The following is a 20,723-nucleotide window of genomic DNA, read 5'->3' as shown; positions in this document are numbered from 1 at the left end:
AATACCAGAGCATTCCTTACATCTCCAAGTCTACATGATTTACAATTAGAACTGTCTTCAGACTCTACAAGAGCAATGCATCCGGCCTAAAGCTCGAATAATGCTCGACGTCTCGTCGAGGTTAAATTTGTGTGGCAAAGTGGCTTATCAAGTATAGAAACAAAAGATATTTCAGATCAAAGCCAAAAAAACCGAAAATTTCTTTGTGACATTGTAGTGATGGGCATTAATTATAACTTAGATTGACTTGGAAATGTAAAGACGATGGAATGTGAAGATGAAGGTGAGGATGAAGATGAACTTTGTATAGGATACAAATTTGGACTATCATTGTTGTGTATGTGACATCTTTGTGCTGAATTACAGATACCATGAGGCATCTTTATATAATAAGCAAAACATCTCCTATTATTCTATCAAGGCAACGATACCATATGGATTCCCCTGCACCAGGATTGACTCACAAACTTCTATTAGCCTGCACCAAAATATGCTTAAGCTCGTTCGCGATCTCTTGAAACGAGCCTGGTTTTTGGATAACACCGTTCATTCCAATCTGGCTGCATTTATCCCTCATTTCTCCGTCATCACTTGCTGTCAAGGCGATGATCAATGGCCGGCTACGGCTACGAAATTTACGAATCCTCATGGTAACTTCAAAGCCATTTAAATCGGGTAGTTCCAGATCAAGGAGTACTATTTGACAGGAAGATATAGAAGGACCAAGAGCACTGAGGCATTCGTATCCCGATGAAACAGTAGAAACTGTGCATCCCAATTTCTCCAGCAATTTACGTGTCACCGCTCGATTTACATCATCCGCATCAGCTAAAAGAACTTTCAATCCTCTAAAAAGGGTGTTCGAATGGACTCGATCTGAAGATTCACCATGTTCTAATAGGCCTGTTACAGCCGAGGACCGGACTTGAAACCTTAAGCCAAGAGCCATGCATTCATCAAAACCTTCAGGATTGGATATCACCCTGATGTCTCCTTGCATCAACTGCCGATAAACAAATAGGCAAAGTCAGTTACCACGCTTTTCGAATCAGCTCAGATATTCTGAATCATATCCGAATTATTTAACTTGAGCTTGAACATTTTTTCATACATTTTGAGCCGACTTATTTTTTTAGATCTAAAATTAATTGATATCATCAGCTTGAGCCATACTTCGACCAATTTTGATCATTAAACTCAAAAACATAAATTGAACTCAACTTCAAACAGAACTCAAGTCCAGAAAAGTTAGTTTCTGAAATTTCCAGTTGAGTTTCAAGCCAGTTTAATAAACTTCGAGTTCATGCATATAAAAATATGACTAGTGCTCGACCAGATTCAATTCTATTGTACCATAACTATGATGTTGAATATAAAAATATGAATGGTGCTCGACCAGATTCAATTCCATTGTACCATAACTATAATGTTAACTCTGGTTCTTGTCTCTGTATACATGAACTTTAGTTGGGCTTGATCTATAGCAAATATTTTATAAACATGGTATATGTTCTTGGCTTGTAAAACAAAGACACGTTAGTTTATGGAAACAAAACTGCCAAATTTATATCAGAAGCTGATTACCGTGGTGCTTAGTTAAAACAGATCAATATAAAATTTCAACAATAGGAAACCACACATGGAGGGAGGGGGGGGGGGGGGTGGGTGGGTTGGAGAAGGGGAAAGATATCATGAAATCACCTAACAAAACCATATTTATGTGATGCACAGCTCATAAGTCGATAACATGGCTAATGCGCATACCTGAACTAGTTTCCTGCAAGCGGTAAAGCTCATTCCTCCCTCCGCTCCATCATAGTATCTCTGGAAACCATGTGGAATTACGGGAAGTGTGTTGTCCTCTGACTGGGAGCTGACATGACGAATCCCAACTTCAAGCCTTATATAAACATAGCCATCAGACGAGTTCGTTCGCCCCTGGCCTCTTTTTCGCTCCTTCCATCCCTGACTACCACTGGCTGGAAAGACCCTCAACATTAGTGAACCTCCTCCTTTACTTCCCTTCAAAAGACTCCCAACCATATGCAAAACGACCTGAAATACTCGATGCTCATCGCCATATACATGACTTGGCAATGACTTATCGATTTCAATCATAAACTCATAACCCCTATAAACACAAAGGCACTTGGAGAGGCAAGAAGCTTCTTTTATCATAGAATGCAATGGAAAAGACCTCATTTGCAAAGGGAATTTTCCATTATCTTTGGCTGAAGTATCCACCACATCAGTTATTAAGGCTGAAAGAACATTGCTCGTCTTAACCATGGTATTGACAAGAAGCTTTTGTTCGGTACTTAGTTTTTCGTCTTGTAAAATGGAAATAAGTCCAAGAATTGAATGCATTGGACTTCTTAATCCTTTACTCATTACCATTTGAAATGCATTCCGGGCTTGACTTGCCATTAATGCATCTTGTTTCGCTTGTTGTAGTGCTCGATTTTGTTCCACTAATTTGTCTCTCATAAGTTGAGATTCTTCGAGAACTGAAGCATGAGAAAGAGCAACAGCAACCTGGTCAGCTACGACCTCGACTATTTCAAGTTCCTCATCGCTCCAAGATATACCCTGCTCATCCGGAAGAACCAACACAAGAATTGCATAGCATGCCGGAATCATCTCTGGGGTGCCACCTTTGAAATTCGAAACCTTAAGCATCGGCATTCGAATTGCAGCCACAGCACCAGGCTCACCAGTTCCTCCACTGCTTGCCACAGCAAGAACCGACTTAGGATTTAGTATTTTCACTCCGTCACTTCTCTTGATCTCTCTCACATCTGGATCGCTAGTTGGGATTGGAGAGTTTCCCGTATTTGAAAAGCTCCCTCCTTTTAATTCATGCAAAAGATTTACTTCTGTTCTACCTGCATTTGGCATCCAAATAGCACAATTCTGCAGATCCAATGTCTTAGACAGCTCAACCAAAGTTGAGTACAATATCGTGTGCCGGTCGAGGGATTTTCGAATTTCTTGAGTTAGCATCCTAACATGCCAGCTAGCTTCTTTCTGCTTCTTAATAATTCCTACTTCCCGATCAAGATCCCATGTCTTCTTCTTCAACAAATGTTCTCTCACCTTGATTTTGAGTAACAAGGGAATAAGGGTGATAAGGGTTATGGCAGTGGCAAATGAAACTAAAGCTGTCAGGAATTTGAAAATCGTGAGAGCGAGCATCAGCTGAAACGGGTGAGGACCGTAAGTCCATCCGTTTAGCAAATGAGTCATGCCACATAGGACAATGAAGGATATGAACTGGAAAAGCACCCATTTAAATGGAACATTCGAACAACTAACAAAACAAAGTAGCTCGATCGGAATGGAAAAATAGGCCACTGCGATGAAAAAGTCGCTAACTTTTTGGCACTCCAAAAGAGTCTCGATGCTCCAAAATCCCTCATCGTCACAATTGCAACGCGAGAATCCATTTTCAGCGGCAGCTACCAAAATAAATATGGATAAAATCAAGAAACAAGATGTCTTTAACATGGCATCCAATGCATGGATGAGCTAATCTATTTTTTCCAGTCCATTGAATTTTATCCAGTTTAGCCTCCAATGCAGCTCAATGCACAGGTGCAAGATTGACCAATTCTATCACGTAAGAACCGCTAGCATTCATTCTCCTGCCGGTAGATGTTTTATCAAATCAAAACCCATCAAATAGCAAATAAATAATCTTTCCTTCAATATAGCAAAATATTATATTTGGCATACATTGAATCAAACATCATACATAAGGATGAAAAAACATATGATATTGAGTTACACGCCAATTGCCCATACTCAAGCACATATTAGGAAGAAAGGAACCTCAGACCCAACAAAGATCTGACCCACCACCACCTTGCCAGAAACGCTAGAAAATTCCATTTAAATATATTCAGTTCGGTGCTTTCACAGCTGTGGTAGAGTTTAATTATGCAATAACTTCCCTCTATGTTTAATTTAACAATATAAAACAGAAAAACTAGCCAAAAGCCAAGACATTAAACACAAACAGTGAAACCAGTAAAATGAAAACCAGGCCATTAAAATCTGAACATCGAAGAAAATCGAAAAAGAACCAAAAAAACAAAAAGAAGAAATTTTGTACCTGGTGAAATGCACCTATCAATACAATTTGAACCCCTAGACAGCTTTTACAACAAAGAGTTCAAATGGACTCCAGCGAAACAGCATCTTTTTCCATAAAAATCATTTCCCACCAAACCATTCGGGATACAGTTTGTTAAACAGGGTGACGAGGAAAAAAGTTTGAATCTTGGAAAGTTTCACAGAAGGAATATGTGTGAGTGTGTGTGTAAATAGAAAGAGAAGAGAGATTAGAGAGGGCTATCGTTTGCATTGCCAAAAAAGAAAACAAAGACAGGTTCAATGGTTGAAGAAGAAAGGGTAGAGAAATTATTATGAATTGTATGTAATTTAGAGAGAAATGTAGAGAGTGGAATATAATAAGAAATCTCACCGTGGGGGTGGGGGAGGTGTTTGGGGGGGAGGGGGGAGGGGTGGTAGGGTGGTAGAGGGTAGGGGTGGGGGTGGGGGTAGGAGGTGGGGTTGGTGAAGAGAACTTAGACGCACTTTTGCTGGAAAACTTCTGCCAATCAAAACCTCTCTTGCCCTATTAATTATTAATTATAAAAGAAAAAAAGTGAGATTTATTTGCATTTATGTTTTTATTATTATTGCAATTACTCATGTCCACCGTCCACGTATGATATACTTTTTGGTAATTTACAAAAATGTAATATAACTCTTATTTGGCTTGATTTATGAAAAAAAATATTACTCTCTTTCTCCCAATTATATTGTTTACGTTTTTTTTTTGTTTGTCCCAAATATATAGTCGTACATCATATTTAGTAATATTTTTTTACGATTCTTTACTAATATACCCCTATTAACTACACTTTAAAAATTGTGCAATCATTTTTTAATACATTAAATAGGGATAAAATAGGAAGTTTATATAAAATTTACTTTTTCAATAAATTTTTCTTAATTCGTGTGAAAACTAAAATAAGACAACATATATGAAACGGAGGGAATACTATTTATGTTAAATTGATTATTTTTGTTATAAATATGGGTCGAGACGACTCGTATCACACATATAATAATAATAATAATAATAATAATAATAATAATAATAATAATAATAATATGCAAAATATGTAGTAATCTTAAGTATGACTAGGGTCTAGGGACTGGCTCAGTCTATGCTGGCAGATCGGGCAGTCATCAATGGCCCGGATTACCCGGAAGATCACATCATGTAATCTTCCGGGTGATTCGGGCCGTTGTTACCCCACCCGAGTACTGCCTGGTTGGGTAGCATAGACTGCTCCCTAGGAACAATCAAATAATCATCTGAAGCGGTCAAACTAATTAAGTTGTTTTATACAAATATTTGTAATTTATTTAAGAAAGTCACGATTATAAAATAAAAATAAAAAATCTTAAAGCTCATCGTGGGTAAAAAGTCATTTTGGTTCTTTATCTTTACCTGTTTTCTCTTTTAGTTTTTTAATTAATCAAATTTATGTATTTGTCTTTTAACTTTTGGTTATTTTAGCCCGATTTTTACCGGAATGTTTAAGTTTTCAAGAAATTTCTGGGATTTTTCAATTTGAAATGATACTTTCCTATTTGGAATGCCACTTAAATTTTACATTATTAAAATGAACTATAAAATAATAATAATAATAATAATAATAATAACAATAATAATAATAATAATAAATACAAAAAATAGATGTGATAAATATGTTTTTCGTATCTTACTACCCCAATTAATAACACAGCCAGATTAAGTGATTGCTCAAAAACTCTAGAGAAAAAAACCCATTTACACACAAACAAAAATCAAATCTCACCGAAAAAAATCGCAATGAAGATTCAATCATTAGAGATTTGTAAGTTAAAAAATTAATTTTCCATATTTCATGAGAAAAAAAAGAATTATAATCTCATAATAATATTTTTTAACCTTTCTCGTTTTTTATTCAAAAAAATAATTCAAAAATAAATCAATAGAGTCAATATTATTTTTTTTTAATCTTTGGTTGTGGATGAAACCATATTTAAAAACAGAGAAACAAGAAACATTTTAAAAGTTGAGATAATTAAAAAAATTTAATTAAAGTCCACGGTTTTTTACTTTTGATTTTGTTTGTTTTTTAAAAAAAAATTATGAACACATATTTATTCTATTAACATACCAAAATTTATAAAATTAAGTGACATTCCAAGTAGTATGAATATCTTTCAAATTGAAAATTATCGAATTTTATTGTCTAGTCATCAATTTCCGAAAAAAATAGATATTCTGATAAAAATAAGACCAATATAGCCAAAATTAAAAAGTTATAGAACCAAAATTGATCGCATTATATGGTGCAGTGATAATTATTTTATAAACTGAATCATCTGCACTTCTTATTTAATTATTTTATAATATATTTAGGTTCCGTTTGGACATATACTTTAAAAAAAAATTTAGTATTTTATAAGTGAAAAAAATTTAAAGTATGTGTTTGGATACAATTTTTGTAAAATGTTTTTGAAAAATATTTTTTAAAAAGTGTTCTACAAGTATAGTTTTTTAAAAAACACTTGAAATGTGTTTTATGTTTTTAGAATGAAATCATGAAAAACAAAGATTAACAACATTACTTTTGAAATGTTAAAATATTTTATAGAATAGTTGTCCAAAAACATATTTATTTTTTAAACAACTTTTGAAACATTTATAAAAAGTTTTTAAAAAATATTTTTATAAAAATATTTTATAAGCATATGTCCAAACGGAACCTTATATATTTGTGACTTAACTAAATAAAATATTCACGTTAATTAAAGAATCTAAGCAAATGTAAAAAAAAAAAAAAAAAAAGATTCAGGTGTGTAAACACCGTTCCTGCAAACTCTAAAAAATATATCGTGTTAGACGCACTTGAGTCGATCGACGTTATTCAAAAGCAGAGAGAATAAAATAATTATTGAGAGCTAAAATGATAACTTATCTTGAAATATGAAAAAATAATTTATTTAAGGTCCGTTTGAAGTTGAAGATAAGATAAATAATATAAAAATAAGTAATATATTGTAATAAAAAATAAATAAAAAATGATAGTTAATATAAGATTTGATTTGATTGATAGATTATGGTTTGTTTGATTTGATTGATTATATATTTTATGAAAATAGTAAATTATTATTTTATCCTTGTAATAATTAATAAAAATATGAATAATATTATTTATAAAGGGTAATATAGTAATTTAAATTAAATCATTTGATTGATGTAAGATAAATAATTTATGATTTGATTGATGTAAGATAAATAATTGAAAGATGAATAAATAATATGACAAAAAAAAACATAAGATAAATAAAATAATTTATAGGTAGACTAATTATCTACCACTTCAAACACACCCTTACAGATCTCTCGATGGACTTAACAAACGGACCTCTTTTTGGACTTTAACCTCATATGGGTCAGACTTTAATTTTGATGATTAGTAATTGTCTTAATTAACTTTTATAGTTAATGGTTCTAATAATTAATTTGATTATAACCATCAATATATATGCGATATGTATTTCATGGAAGTTGGGGAAAATATATTTTTTTGGTCCATTAACTTGTCCATGTTTTGGTTTTGGTCAATTAATTGTTCAAATTTTTGTTTTGGTACACTAACTTTTAATTTTCAGTAATATTGGTCCAACTGCACACGTGTCAGCTAGACATTAACACACTTCAGCATTTTTTCGGGTGACGTGTGCCAATGTCTGGATGACACGTATGCAGTTGGATCAAAATCACTGAAATTTAAAATTTAGTGTACCAAAACCAAAATTTGAAAAGTTAATGGACCAAAACCAAAACATGGACAAGTTAATGGATAAAAAAAATATTTTCCCTAATTTATTAAACACGTATATAAACAAAAATATTTCACTAATTTACTAATTATGTATAAATATAAAATAAAAAAAATGAATACAATAATTGAGATTCATTTCCTTATATAGTTTGAGATTCCAAAGATAGCTCATCCATTTATTTTGGGACGTAAATTGATTCACGTAGTGTGTCTCCTTTGAATTGTTTTTTTAAAAAAAAAACAAACAAACAGTCTTATTTACGGTCAGAGAATAAGCAGTATAAAATTTCTAACCTTTCAACAACAGTATCTTGTAAGGGAGTTTAACCGGATTTTATGAAATTATAATTAATGTAGCATTAAAGAGCTTCGAATGGGGATCGGACACATTTTATATTTGACTTTGGTAAATGATCATATTCCCTTTTTATATGAATTAATGAATCAAAAACTTTGGTGAATTATAACCCTATTAATGGATCCTAACACACACTATGTGTGTATTTCAACAAAAAAATAAAAAATATATTAATTTATTAAATCGAAATGTTATGAGAGAAAATTTATTATATAGTAAAATTATAGAATCTGGATCCTCTGCTGTTCAAGAAAAACAGCACACCGTGCTATGCAGCAAAACGACGTCGTTTCGTTGCAATTTTTATTTTATTTTTAATTTTTTTCAATTGAGATGTTCACGTGAACATCTCATATAAATTTAAAAAAAATAAAGATTGCAGCGAAACGACGTATGTTGTTTTCTTTGGATGATTCAAATCCAAGATTATATAATTAGTTTGATAAAATAGGTTGTTTCAAACAAATCCAAAATTACATCGTAACTTCATATTGTTAATACTTGGTATAGAATGCTCTTATATTATATATAGTAAATGATTTTAAAGAGCAAATTCCACGTACAATTTGACTTGTTATATATATATCTTTTGACAGTTTTTTTCTCACCACATTCTCATGAGTCGGGTTCTTATGAATTATGATTAAATCCATTAAAATTGCAACTAAGTTATTTTGAGAGAAACTTCAAAAAAAAAAAAAAATTATTTTGAGAGAGAGAAAAATTTTATATTATGATTATTAATAATATATACGACATTCCATTAATTAGTATTAGTATTATTATTATTATTATTATTATTATTATTATTATTATTATTATTATTATTAATTTTAAGTGAATGCAAACTATTTTCAAGTCAAAGATTTTTTTATAATATATAGGTCCAGAAATTGAGTCTATAAAAAATTGGGGGAACAAAGAAGTGGCCCTATAAGGCTATATTAAGTAATTAATAAGCTCAAGACCCCGACCCCATAATTAAGATGGAGATATACTTTTTATTTTTTTTATTTTATTTTCACTAGTGAAATAATTCGACTCACGAATTAAATATCTTGATTACAGGATTCAGTCATTCTCGTATGGCTCGCTGCATCAGTTCAAATAATTATGTATACTTATAATGTTTTGAATTAAATATTTTAATGTCAATTCCTTCAAACTTTATATATTTTATCGTTGATTTAATAAATTCAAGCTTAAACAGTGCGTAATCAAGTAAACCCTGAGCTAATACCATGCCGCATTCTTATTCCATCTATATGACATAAAAATCTCTAACCTCCGAAAGAAATGAGACTCAACGAAAAATACAATTCAAATAATGATTTTCTCTTTATAATCATCCAATATAATAATATATTGGTTTCTCAAATGTCATGTGGCATTTGGACTATGTCTTATAATTTAATAATATGTTAGAAAAGAACGATTCAAACCTAAATTTCTCCATATCAGCAGACAAAAAGATAAGTCTGCCAATGATAATGCCAATTAAGCTTTAATTTTTTTAAAAAAGTTCAAAATTCTTAATAGTGCATGGCAAAGAAAATGACTTGAGCTTAACGCATTTTGAAAAGAATACTTATTTGTGATTTTTATCTCTTAGCTAGCGAGGCACATAAAGTAATTGCTAAGAGATTAAATTTTTTAAAGCAGATCATGATTCTCTTTTATAAAATGCTCATCAGACAATGATTCTATTTCAACTTGCCTTTTTGAAAAAACAAATAATAATAATAATAATAATAATAATAATAATAATAATAATAATAATAATAATAATAATAATAATAATAATAATAATAATAATAATAATAATAAGTAAATTTCATGTCTTCAGACATATACATATTTATAAAATTTATAGAATTTTATGATTGTAATTGTTAATTGGTTTAAACATTGCATTCACCGATCCAACTTCAAATGATTTATCTGTTATTTTTGTCGAAGAAACTCATAATTTTAAATTATTCGAGAGTCCAAAGATCCAGATAATATTTGGTCAAGATTAAGTTGGAGATTTAAGAATAAATTCTTCATCACGCATAACTTCCAAGTTCCAATATTTCCAATTTCGTGTCTCATGTACAGCTGGAATTGACACATGCATGAATTTCGAGGAAATACGTAAATTATATTTTATTGTATTTAAGATAATTCTAGAAAATTATAATATATTTTTAAAAAAATATTAAGTATATACAATTAATTTGAATGGTTCCGCTTGCAACTGCGAGAGGGGGTAGAGTGGGGGATTGTTTGCCTCAAGAGGCCTGGATATAGCGATAGGTTGTTGGTCTCCCAAAAGCATAATCAATTTCAAAACTATGGGTTTGAAAATAATTTTTTGGATGGTTTTTGACTTTGGTCACACAAATGTCTCATTCACATTAATCCCATCATTTTTTTGGAGCAATATCATTTTTGCACGTTTAATTTTTGTCACGCCAAATACAATCTATATTAATCTCTCAATCAATTATGTTTATCCACTATGCCTTTTTTCTAAAAAAAAAAAGAAAAAGAAAAACAATATTCGTTACTATTCCCAGATCAACTATTAATGGAAACTTGAAGATTTGTTGTAGTATTATAAATGGAGTGATATTATTCTTGAATATTTTTTGAGGTTGGATGTTATACACGTACGAATAAAAAGTATTGATGAATGATGAATTTCCTTCTTTGATTGGTTAGACTTGTAACGGTTGGCGTTCAATAATAATATAACGAGTTTTTTCCTAAAAAAAAATATTAAGGCGAATTATGATCATTTTATTTTCTGCTTGTTCTGCGTTACTATCCAAACATGACGTCCATATCATTTCTATATCTATACAAACAAACAAAAAATGATGAGTTTTAATTAGCTTACAAGACACCACTTGTCTAAATTTCGTTCATAAAATCCAATGTACAATTATATCGATGTTGAAAAAATGTTGCCATCAAAAGCCGACCCTTTCTTTAACAAATATAAGCAAATAAACAGAACTCAAATTCATCAAGTACTGATCAACAAACGATTGTCCTATGTGTGCTTTTCCTTGATTCCACTTGACAATTAATTGAGTATACACATATACATTATAGACTTCATTTTCAATGCATACGTTCAACAAGAAACATTGGTGCCATGGTCCATATATACATATATGTTCTGCTTAATAAAAATGAATATCTACCAATAAATATATATATATATATATATATATATATATATATATATATATATGAGGTTCGTCGATAAACAGTAGATCATTTTTAAATATATCGATGGTTAATCGAGACATATATGGTCCACCAAAGGAAAATTCTATTTTTGAATGAATCAATGTGTATGCCGGGAATATTTGATCGATCTGATGTTGACAACTTTTATGATCCACGATGGTCAATAGTCGCATTCAATCTAGCCTCAGCAAAGGCCACTACATCATGCAAATGGTACACACATTCTAATTTCTAACTATAACTTTTGAAAATTACGCCAAACGTTTCGAAAGAGACAATTATCATTTGTTTTAACTTGACGTTGCTTGAATTAGTTCAATACATTTAGAAAATTGATATACATACAATTAGTCACATAAAAAATAAAATTAAGAGTACCTTGGGAAATAGAAGATATCATATATCTTCGCAAGAAAAAAAATGTATTTTTGGTTTCCGTTATTTGCAAAGATTTTATTTTGGTATTGTTATCAGTCAATTCACATTCTTATAAGTATACTAACTTGCATTTCTTGTTTTCAATTTTTTTTATTTTCATCATAATGCTGACATGACATCATACATTGTTGGTGTCAACTCTCTTGATGGAAAAAACTATATATAATTGGGAAGAAAAAACAAACCATTTACTCGATTAAAATCAAATTAATTGATTATAAGACCAAAAATAAAAATGGTACGAGTTAGAATACCAACTCTCAACGCAATAATTATGACCTGGTATTTTAAATTTTAGGTATTGGGATTGGGCTTGCTCTTGGACCAGCCCATTAACTTTTCCAAGTTAATTTGGATCACACGTAATTTGCGCCTACCTGTTTGCATTAATCTCATTATTTTTTCTATATCCCTAGCCCTTGGAGTTCATATGTATACAATATGTATGCGTGTATATATATATAATGAGATTTGATATTTGCACTGTAATTATATTATCTACACTCAATTTCATGCGTTTAAAAAAAGAATGCAAATTTATTTACAAATGGAATGCAATTAACAAAAATCCCTTAATCATTTTCCTTTCTCTAACAACAAATATTGCTAAAGGCGATTTTCAAAAATCCCTTGATCATTTTCCTTTCTCTAATTACTAAGGAAGAGTATCTGCTAAAGTTAAAAAATTAATTCATAGTATGTAGATTATATAATTATAATAATCGTTAGAAGTACTTGGTTTACATTTTAATTAAGGTTAATTGAGTAGTACTTTTTTTTTTAACGAAGTTAATAATTAAGTACTCAGATTATACTTTTACAGTCTATATATAAATGAATGTTTTGCACACAAAATCCATTAAATCACATATATATTAATGAATGTTTTGCACACAAAATCCATTAAATCACATCTATAATGAATGTTTTGCACACAAATTAAATCCATTAAATCACACCTAGATCTACCGATATTCTGAAAGTTCGTCCTTCACTGAATATTCCTTGAAAAAAAATATAAAACAATGACAAATATTGTATGAACTCACTATATATATATTTCTACACCGTGGCCGGGCACGTACGTAGCTGATCACAAATTTATACCTTTGAATTTAAAGGCATGAAAACCCGATCGATCACGGGTCGTGACCGAGACGGAGCTCCAAATCCACTTCACTTTCCTGCAAGAACCTATCTCTATAACCCTCGTCCACATCCACAAGTGGGGGCAATCCGATTCTCATACTCAAGTTCACCTTCATGTAATCGATGAATTGCTCTTGTGGCCTCCAAACAGGGATATAATTTCTTTGATAATTTTGAGTACTTACACTAGTACTACTAGGGTTTGATGAAGGCAAGTACACTTGATAACTCATGACCTGGCCGTGCCCTTGATCACCTGATGAAACATGAGAAAAACACCTCGGATTCAAGAATTTTTCGACCGGTTCGATATTGCTTTGGTTCGAGGGTTCCTCTCCGTTTCTTTTCTTGACTTTGGCTTTATCTTTCCTATGTATGTTCATGTGGCCTCCTAAAGCTTGAGCATTAGTGAAGCCTCGTTTACAGAAAGTGCACTCATATGCTCTTCCAACACCGGAGTACTCGTCTTCTTTAATTAATTTCTCTGTCGTTTCTACACTTGAAAGTATATCGCAATCGGCGTGTTTCCAGGCCTCCATCCTTCACTACTTTTTTGTTTTTTTTTGGGAGAGATTCTTGATTGGAAGAAATATGTTTAGGCTAGCTATGTAATTGGGAAACAATGTTCTTGAGAGCTAGCTAGGGTTGGGAATAGGGAGAGAAATAATTAACTCAAAACTAAGCTCTTGATCTTGACTCTTGTTAGTGCTATTTATATATTTTGTTATAAAGTTATTATTTAATTTATTTTCTGTGATATAATTTATCGGTTTAATTAATGTATTAGCCGGCTTCGAATTAATGTCTAGTGGTACGTGATTATTATTATTATATTTATAAAAAAAAAAAATGACTTTGTTGTCTCCCTCCCCCTTTTCATCATCAAACAGATACAGGCATGAACTTTAATTAGCCATTTCGAATTTATGCTTATTAACGTCGAACTGTCACCTATCATATATATTTTGGTGGTATACTATTATAAAATTACTCAAATGACAACAATTTTTTTTATACAAAATGTTACAATTTAGCTGTTGAATTAACTTGATCATTTTAAATTCTTCACTACTTTTGATTCAATATGATAACTTCATATGTTACAACGAATCAATATTGATCAATACACACGCTAGGTTTTAGTTATATCTAGGCAGGGGCAAGCAGTGCATATAGAACCATATATCGACTATAATTAATCTTTTAGGAACATTTCAGCAGAAACTATGGAAAATTTTTTGTATTCATCATGAAAAGTTGTAATTCTATAGTTTGTTTAGTTACACGAAAAGAGACATTTTACGTATCGTCGGATTAGGTATGACACTAATTATATTGTTCAAATGTAGATGTACATGTCAGTGTATTCTTAAAGTAATTGTAGATAATCGAGAAAATTAATGTTTTTTTAGATTCATTAACTTGTCCATTTTTTTTGTTTTGGTCCATTAACTTTTGAAATTTTGGTATTAGTACAATAACTTTTAATTTTCGATGATTTTGGTCCAATTGCTGATGTGGCAGATTGACACGTCATCATTTTTCGGTGACACATCATTTTCCGAATGTTATATCATCATTTTCCAGTGCCGCGCCACATCAGCAGTTGCACCAAAATCACAAAAAATTAAAAGTTAGTGTACCAAAACCAAAATTCTAAAAGTTAATTGATCAAAACCAAAAATAAATAAGTTAATGGACAAAAAAACTGATTTATCCAGATAATCAAACTTGTGTTGCATCGAAACACGTACACAAACACAGATAAGTGTGTGTATATATATATTTGCATATATATGTATATGCGCACATGAATATAATATAAATACATTTTCTTGTATCTTCATAAAAAAAAATTTAAAAAGAAGCTCTTTCTTGTTATTGTAAAAGGACATCCATGGAAAATAAAAAAAAGAAGAAGAAGAAGAAAAAAAACATTTTACTTTCTCAATTTGGATAGATTAATTCAATTCATGGTATTATTTAAGGTATTCATTTAACATATGTAAAAATGTTATAGGTGCATTGAAAGATTAAATATACATGATTATATGTTACCTTTAGGCTGTGTTTGGTACATAGGATAAGGGGAGGATTATATAATTATCAACCGTTTGTCTCGTTTTTTGCTGGAAGAGGGATAACGCTGGGCCCGTTATTATATTTCTAAGTGCTTTGGACAGGGCTGGAAAATCTATCTCACGTGGGAGAAGGTATTGAGAAACCCATATGCTACAGTGCGTAGGTAAAGTAAATGCTATTACCATTTTGTCCCTAGCGCTAATTTTTGAAAACCAATACTCTTTCCAACATAATACCGTCTGGCCGATAGGAAACTCGAAAACGCTTCTGAGACAGCGCCGTGAAACAAAAATTTGCACCTTTAGATTTGGAATCGTTTTTTTTTTTAAAAGATCTGGAATCATTTCACGAAAATATAGATATCACATATTTCTCCTTCTATAGGAAACTCGAAGACGCTTCTCTTCCCTATAACATCATCAAAATTTCGAAATATAAACAAGTGGATACAAGCACATGTTTCTCCTACAATTTCTTTCTCGGTCTTTGAAAATTGATAGCATAGGAGAAGGTTCTATATTTTGATGAGTAATTCGGGTGTGGATTCGAACCCACCCGACACGAGGACCTGGTTCGGATTTTGGCCTCGCCTTGAACGATAGCAATTTCTATAACCAGTTGCTCCGGATCGAGATTGTAACCTCAGCCGATTGGGCGGCGACTCGGAAGGGCACGCACCGTCATGGAGATATTGGCAAAAATGATGCGATTCGTTTTGGGGTCAAAGAGAGCATCATTTCAACGAAGAGAGATTTGTGGAAAGAGATTTGTGTGGAAGAAGATGATTTTACGTGGTAATTTTTAGTTGAAGGCAGGGATATTTTGGTAACATCATAATTCATACACTTTTTTATCCCTCAAATAAAAAACGTACCAAACATATTTAATTTTTATCATCATGTATAATTATCTATAAAAAACCACAAAATAATCCACAATCTAACATATCATTTATTTATCCTATCTCACTTACCAAACGGGCCCTTAAAATTAAAAAAATCATCTCAATGAAAAGATATTTTCGTTAATTAATGTATGTCAAATAATTTTGTAATTCAATTCAAATATAACGTGTCACTTTCATTAATGTACATGTAACATAATAACTCTGATATATACACGCATGATCATTTTGTGTTTTTCTGGCCCACCAAATTGAATGATAAATTATAAGTCAATTCAAACTTCCTCGAGTACTTGAACCTATTTACCATACATTTTCGTGCAATATGTAGCATAGTAAAAAAAAAAATAATTAAATATAAACATAACACGACGGTACATTCAATTTTCAACTTCAATTCTCGGCATTTAACATTTGTCGCCTTACGTGAGAAAAAATCAATAGACGGCCAAATTACGCGTTAATCCTAACTATCGACATGACTATCAACTTTTTGACCATTTCTTATGACAAAAATATAATTAATTACGAAATTTATAGCTCTCTTATTATGTTAGTTGGAAAGTGCACGTTATTGTATAATTTAACTATTTAAGTAATGCATAAATGTAAACTTCGCATCTAAGCTATTAACGACTTTCTTATTAAATTTCATAAGACCCCATGCATCACATTTTATATCGAACCATGTGCATATATATTTGAATTTTAATAAAATTTTAAATTTCTTAATTTTCTTGTTGAGTAGGTTTTGAAGCAAAACTACTTTGTTAACTACAATTTACGTACGAATTAGACAAAACAAAACAATTAGATACTGTTTGGTGTCATGAATGGGATGTATGTGAGATGAATAAAAGTACGTGTGATAAAAACATGATGAAATATGGATAAGTAATACATAGATATGATCGGTAATATATGTTGTTTTGTATGTTTTTAATTTTGTAGGATTATTGTGTTTATTATTATAGAATATCTTAATTGTCCTTTCCAATTTCACGCACTCATCCTCCACTAATACCATGGGTTGGAAGGGATTTTTCATCAATTAAGCTCACATCTAATGTCATATCAGGTCATAAGATCATGACGTTGAGTTAAAAAAAATGAAAGAAAACATGGGATGAGTAAAAATTTATGGATCATCTCTATTTCATACAATGTACCAAACGGCATCTTAATATATATATATATATATATATATATATATAATCAATTTAATCTTGAAAATTTTTCAAATTGATACACTAATGTAGAGACTTCCCGATCAGTATAGGTGATGAATTACAGTGGTAATATTGCTGTTTTATATGAAATCAAATCAGTTTTTACATACGATCTCAGTTATATATATCTATATATATAGATTTATTATTTGGCTCAATAGACTTTTAGATTAATAATTAATGTAGAATAAATATTTTGAATTTAACCTAATTAATTGTGCTACATATACAACGTGACATTGATTCTTCGATAGATCAACAACATAATTCTTGTACTTGAAGACCTACTTTTCCCCCTCGTCTTAATTTGGTCAAAGCTGCTATCTGAGTTGAAGGGCTAGTGTGACATGACATAAGCCCTATTCAACTATATTCAAACACTGTAATATTATACATGCGATATTTCTTCTGATTTGGCATCTTTGCAGAGAATGCAAAATATCAATCATTTCCCTGTATGTATGTTTTGTTTATATAAAATATTGCAAATATCGAGTAAGTTAAATTTCTTTATTTCAAAATGCCTCATGCATGCAACGTTAAATATAAATTATTAATTTACAACACTTTAGATTTAGAGTAAATTAAACTTAATATTTAATTTATTTCTTTTCAATAATTTGAAAATTAAAACAGAACGTTTCCTTAATTTTTGAAAATATAATTTAATAATGATCAATAGAGAAATAATAATAAGTTTTCAAGGATGAAGCAGATGGTAAGGGCTCGTTTGGAAGTATTCAAATGAGGTGCCTTAATTCCTCTTTTGGGAAAGAAAGAAGATCAGTTGTTTCTCTTTCAATTCTCTGTAATGCTTTTTGAAACTGACCAAAATATTTCATTTCATTTCATTCTATTCCATTTTAGGAAATGTCATCATGCCATTTGACACCAAAAATTTGTCGGGAACATGCAAAGCATCCCATTTTGGGGATGTCATAAATACAGTGGCCCATAATGCATATTAATATCACCTAGCAACCTAGACTACCAAATAATTAGTTGTAATATTGAATGTTTTTTCTTTTTTATATATAAAAAATAATTTGAACTATATATTATGCTTGGAATTAATTTTCAGGACCATGATAGAGTTTGAGTGCCTCGTGGAGACTGAGCCCGCACATACGACATAGAATGGACTTCATTCTCTCTAATATTATCGACATACACACTCAATCGTCGATCAGGGCTATGGTTGCCATCCCACGTACCACAGTACGTACTATACGTCGTTGTGGGTGGTGTGTTTTGGTGCGTGTGCGATATTGGAGACAGTAGAAATTAGTGATATATAGAAACTGATTGTAGGTATGCATAGTAATGTACTGTAGGCATCATTAATATCGTCGTTTTTCCAAAGTTGAGGGTGAGAAAATTTTCATGTATGGCGTAATAATTAATAATTGAGTGAGATCACATAAACATGGCATCGAATGCTGCTAGAGAATATGTTTTTTCAGTAATATATATCAGCCATGTGTTGGAATTTATAACATGATATATTTCATAATAATATACCCGGCCCGGCCCCCAACTTCTCCTGGTAAATTTTGAGTGGAGATCAGTTGCAAAAGTTAGCTTAGCAAATCTTCACGATTTTCTAAAACAAAAACAATGCATAGAGCTAACAAGATGCTTAAGAAATCATGGAAAAAATTTTTTTTTTTTTTTTTTTTTTTTTCAAGTGTACCCTAGTCGAAGTTCCAAATCAAGCTCCCCATGAGAGTACTGACTGATCAAGCCAATCTCCAGGTCCAATCTCACCAGATCTTTCTTCGCGATTTCACGCCCTTTTTCACGAACAAATGGACCGAACTTTTCGACGCTGTTAAAGGCTTTCCGAGTCTCCATATTCTTCACGAAGTCTCCTGCACTCGGCGGCTTCATCTCCCTGGATCGACTCTCAATACCTGCAGCATGGCTACTTTCTAAACATGAAGAGAAATGGGAATGTGAAGAAGGGAAGAATGGAGGCAAAGGAGAAGTGTGGTGAGGGAACCTTGTCCAGTGAGATGACATCAAACTAGGGTTTGGATTCAAGCTGCTAGGGTTATAATAAGGATCTAGATTTTGGATAATATTCTTGGGCGGTGAAAATTGCCTCAATCTTGCTCTGTCCCTTCTGTGAACGTTCATGTGTCCCCCAAGAGCTTGAGCAGATCTGAATTCCCTTCTGCAGAAATTGCATGAATAGCATCTTGGAGGCCAAGAAAATCCAGCTCCAACCGAGGTTTCCTCGGCAATTTTATGGTTCTTGAAGTCGTGGCAAAAATCCCATTTGCCCTTGAACTTGTAAACGTTCATTTCTTGGATTCTTTGTGTACAATTATTGTTGCTTTGTTGCTGCTTCGTATTTCTGCCCGAACAGATTCTTGATCGCTCCATTCTCTGCGTACGTAGAATTGTGAATGTATGTGTCAAGTGTCAAAAAGCTACACAGACGACAGACAAGATAAGGAAGAATCACTTAGCATGAGTTATATATCGTGATATAAATAGAGAAAGGTAGCGAGTATGGAACATTATTTTTTTCTAAAACATATAAGGAGAAAAACCCAATATTTTTTTTTTCAAATTTTAATCTGCTATTATAAAGCATAGCTAGTAAAGTAATTTCAAAAATAAAAAAGCTAGCTAATTAAAACCCCCCCTTTTTTTTTGTGAATTCTTAGCTACATACTTCTAACCCTACAGTATTAACTTATCTTTAGAGTGACCCTTCATTTGAAAGCACTGTCATTATGCACGTAAATATAGGTTGGAATATTCTTTAAATTTTAAATCAAACTAATTCTTTTTTTTTTTAAAAAAAAAAGAATAAAAGTTATAGATGACTTTTAACAGTAGTGATCAGATAGTGTGATGAGTAATTTGCTAGAGGCCATCAAACTCTAAGCCAGCAAAGGAGAATGTGATTGGATGGAGTTAGGCAGTGCATGTTCCCTATGTTTGGCCACTACTGATCACTAATTGTACAACCTCGTCCTCCCAAGTCATGCCATTTCGGGGAACCACATCATTCATTCCTCGTTACATTTTTGTCTAAGTTTGTATTCATATAGTATGCGCTTTAATTTAGACCACGATTAGAATGTAAAAAGAAAAACGTTTTTAAATTGCAACCTACACTTTTTTGAGTGCAGAAGAAACAAATTCCAAGCTTGGTCGTCCCTAAAATTTAACATAGGATTGAAGATACATGCACGAGTCTCACTACAAGAAAAATGAGCCACTGTATGTATACTTGAGTAGAGTGATGATGATCATTAATGGTACGAATTAAATCTAGTGAAAAAGAATGAACCATTGTAGGTAACATATAAATCACGTATCATTTATAGAATCATGTGTTGAGTGGAAAGGTCCCCCACCTTAATTAGATGATCGAAATAAAGGCATATTGC

At 31.6% G+C, this 20,723-nt stretch overlaps 3 protein-coding genes across 3 annotated transcripts; all 3 read right to left on the bottom strand.

Annotated features, from left to right (window-relative positions):
- Positions 1–4,442, bottom strand: LOC140876747 (ethylene receptor 2-like). The gene is made up of 3 exons (XM_073280512.1): positions 4,115–4,442; positions 1,765–3,644; positions 1–1,003 (listed from the first exon to the last, which is right to left on the bottom strand). Exons 2-3 carry the CDS (start codon positions 3,505–3,507, stop codon positions 461–463), a joined length of 2,286 nt encoding a protein of 761 aa, XP_073136613.1. The 5' UTR covers positions 3,508–3,644; positions 4,115–4,442; the 3' UTR covers positions 1–460.
- Positions 4,443–13,091: 8,649 nt separating this feature from the next.
- Positions 13,092–13,640, bottom strand: LOC140867140 (probable transcriptional regulator RABBIT EARS). Its single transcript, XM_073272216.1, has one exon. It carries the CDS (start codon positions 13,638–13,640, stop codon positions 13,092–13,094), a length of 549 nt encoding a protein of 182 aa, XP_073128317.1.
- Positions 13,641–18,999: 5,359 nt separating this feature from the next.
- Positions 19,000–19,704, bottom strand: LOC140867130 (transcriptional regulator SUPERMAN-like). The gene has a single exon (XM_073272207.1). The coding sequence runs from the start codon at positions 19,702–19,704 to the stop codon at positions 19,000–19,002; it is 705 nt and encodes a 234-aa protein (XP_073128308.1).
- Between the last annotated feature and the right edge of the window lie 1,019 nt (positions 19,705–20,723).

The sequence above is a fragment of the Henckelia pumila genome, chromosome 1, assembly GCF_033568475.1.
Source record: "Henckelia pumila isolate YLH828 chromosome 1, ASM3356847v2, whole genome shotgun sequence".
NCBI classification, from domain to species: Eukaryota; Viridiplantae; Streptophyta; class Magnoliopsida; order Lamiales; family Gesneriaceae; genus Henckelia; species Henckelia pumila.
This window is presented reverse-complemented; position numbering and strand designations above follow the sequence as displayed.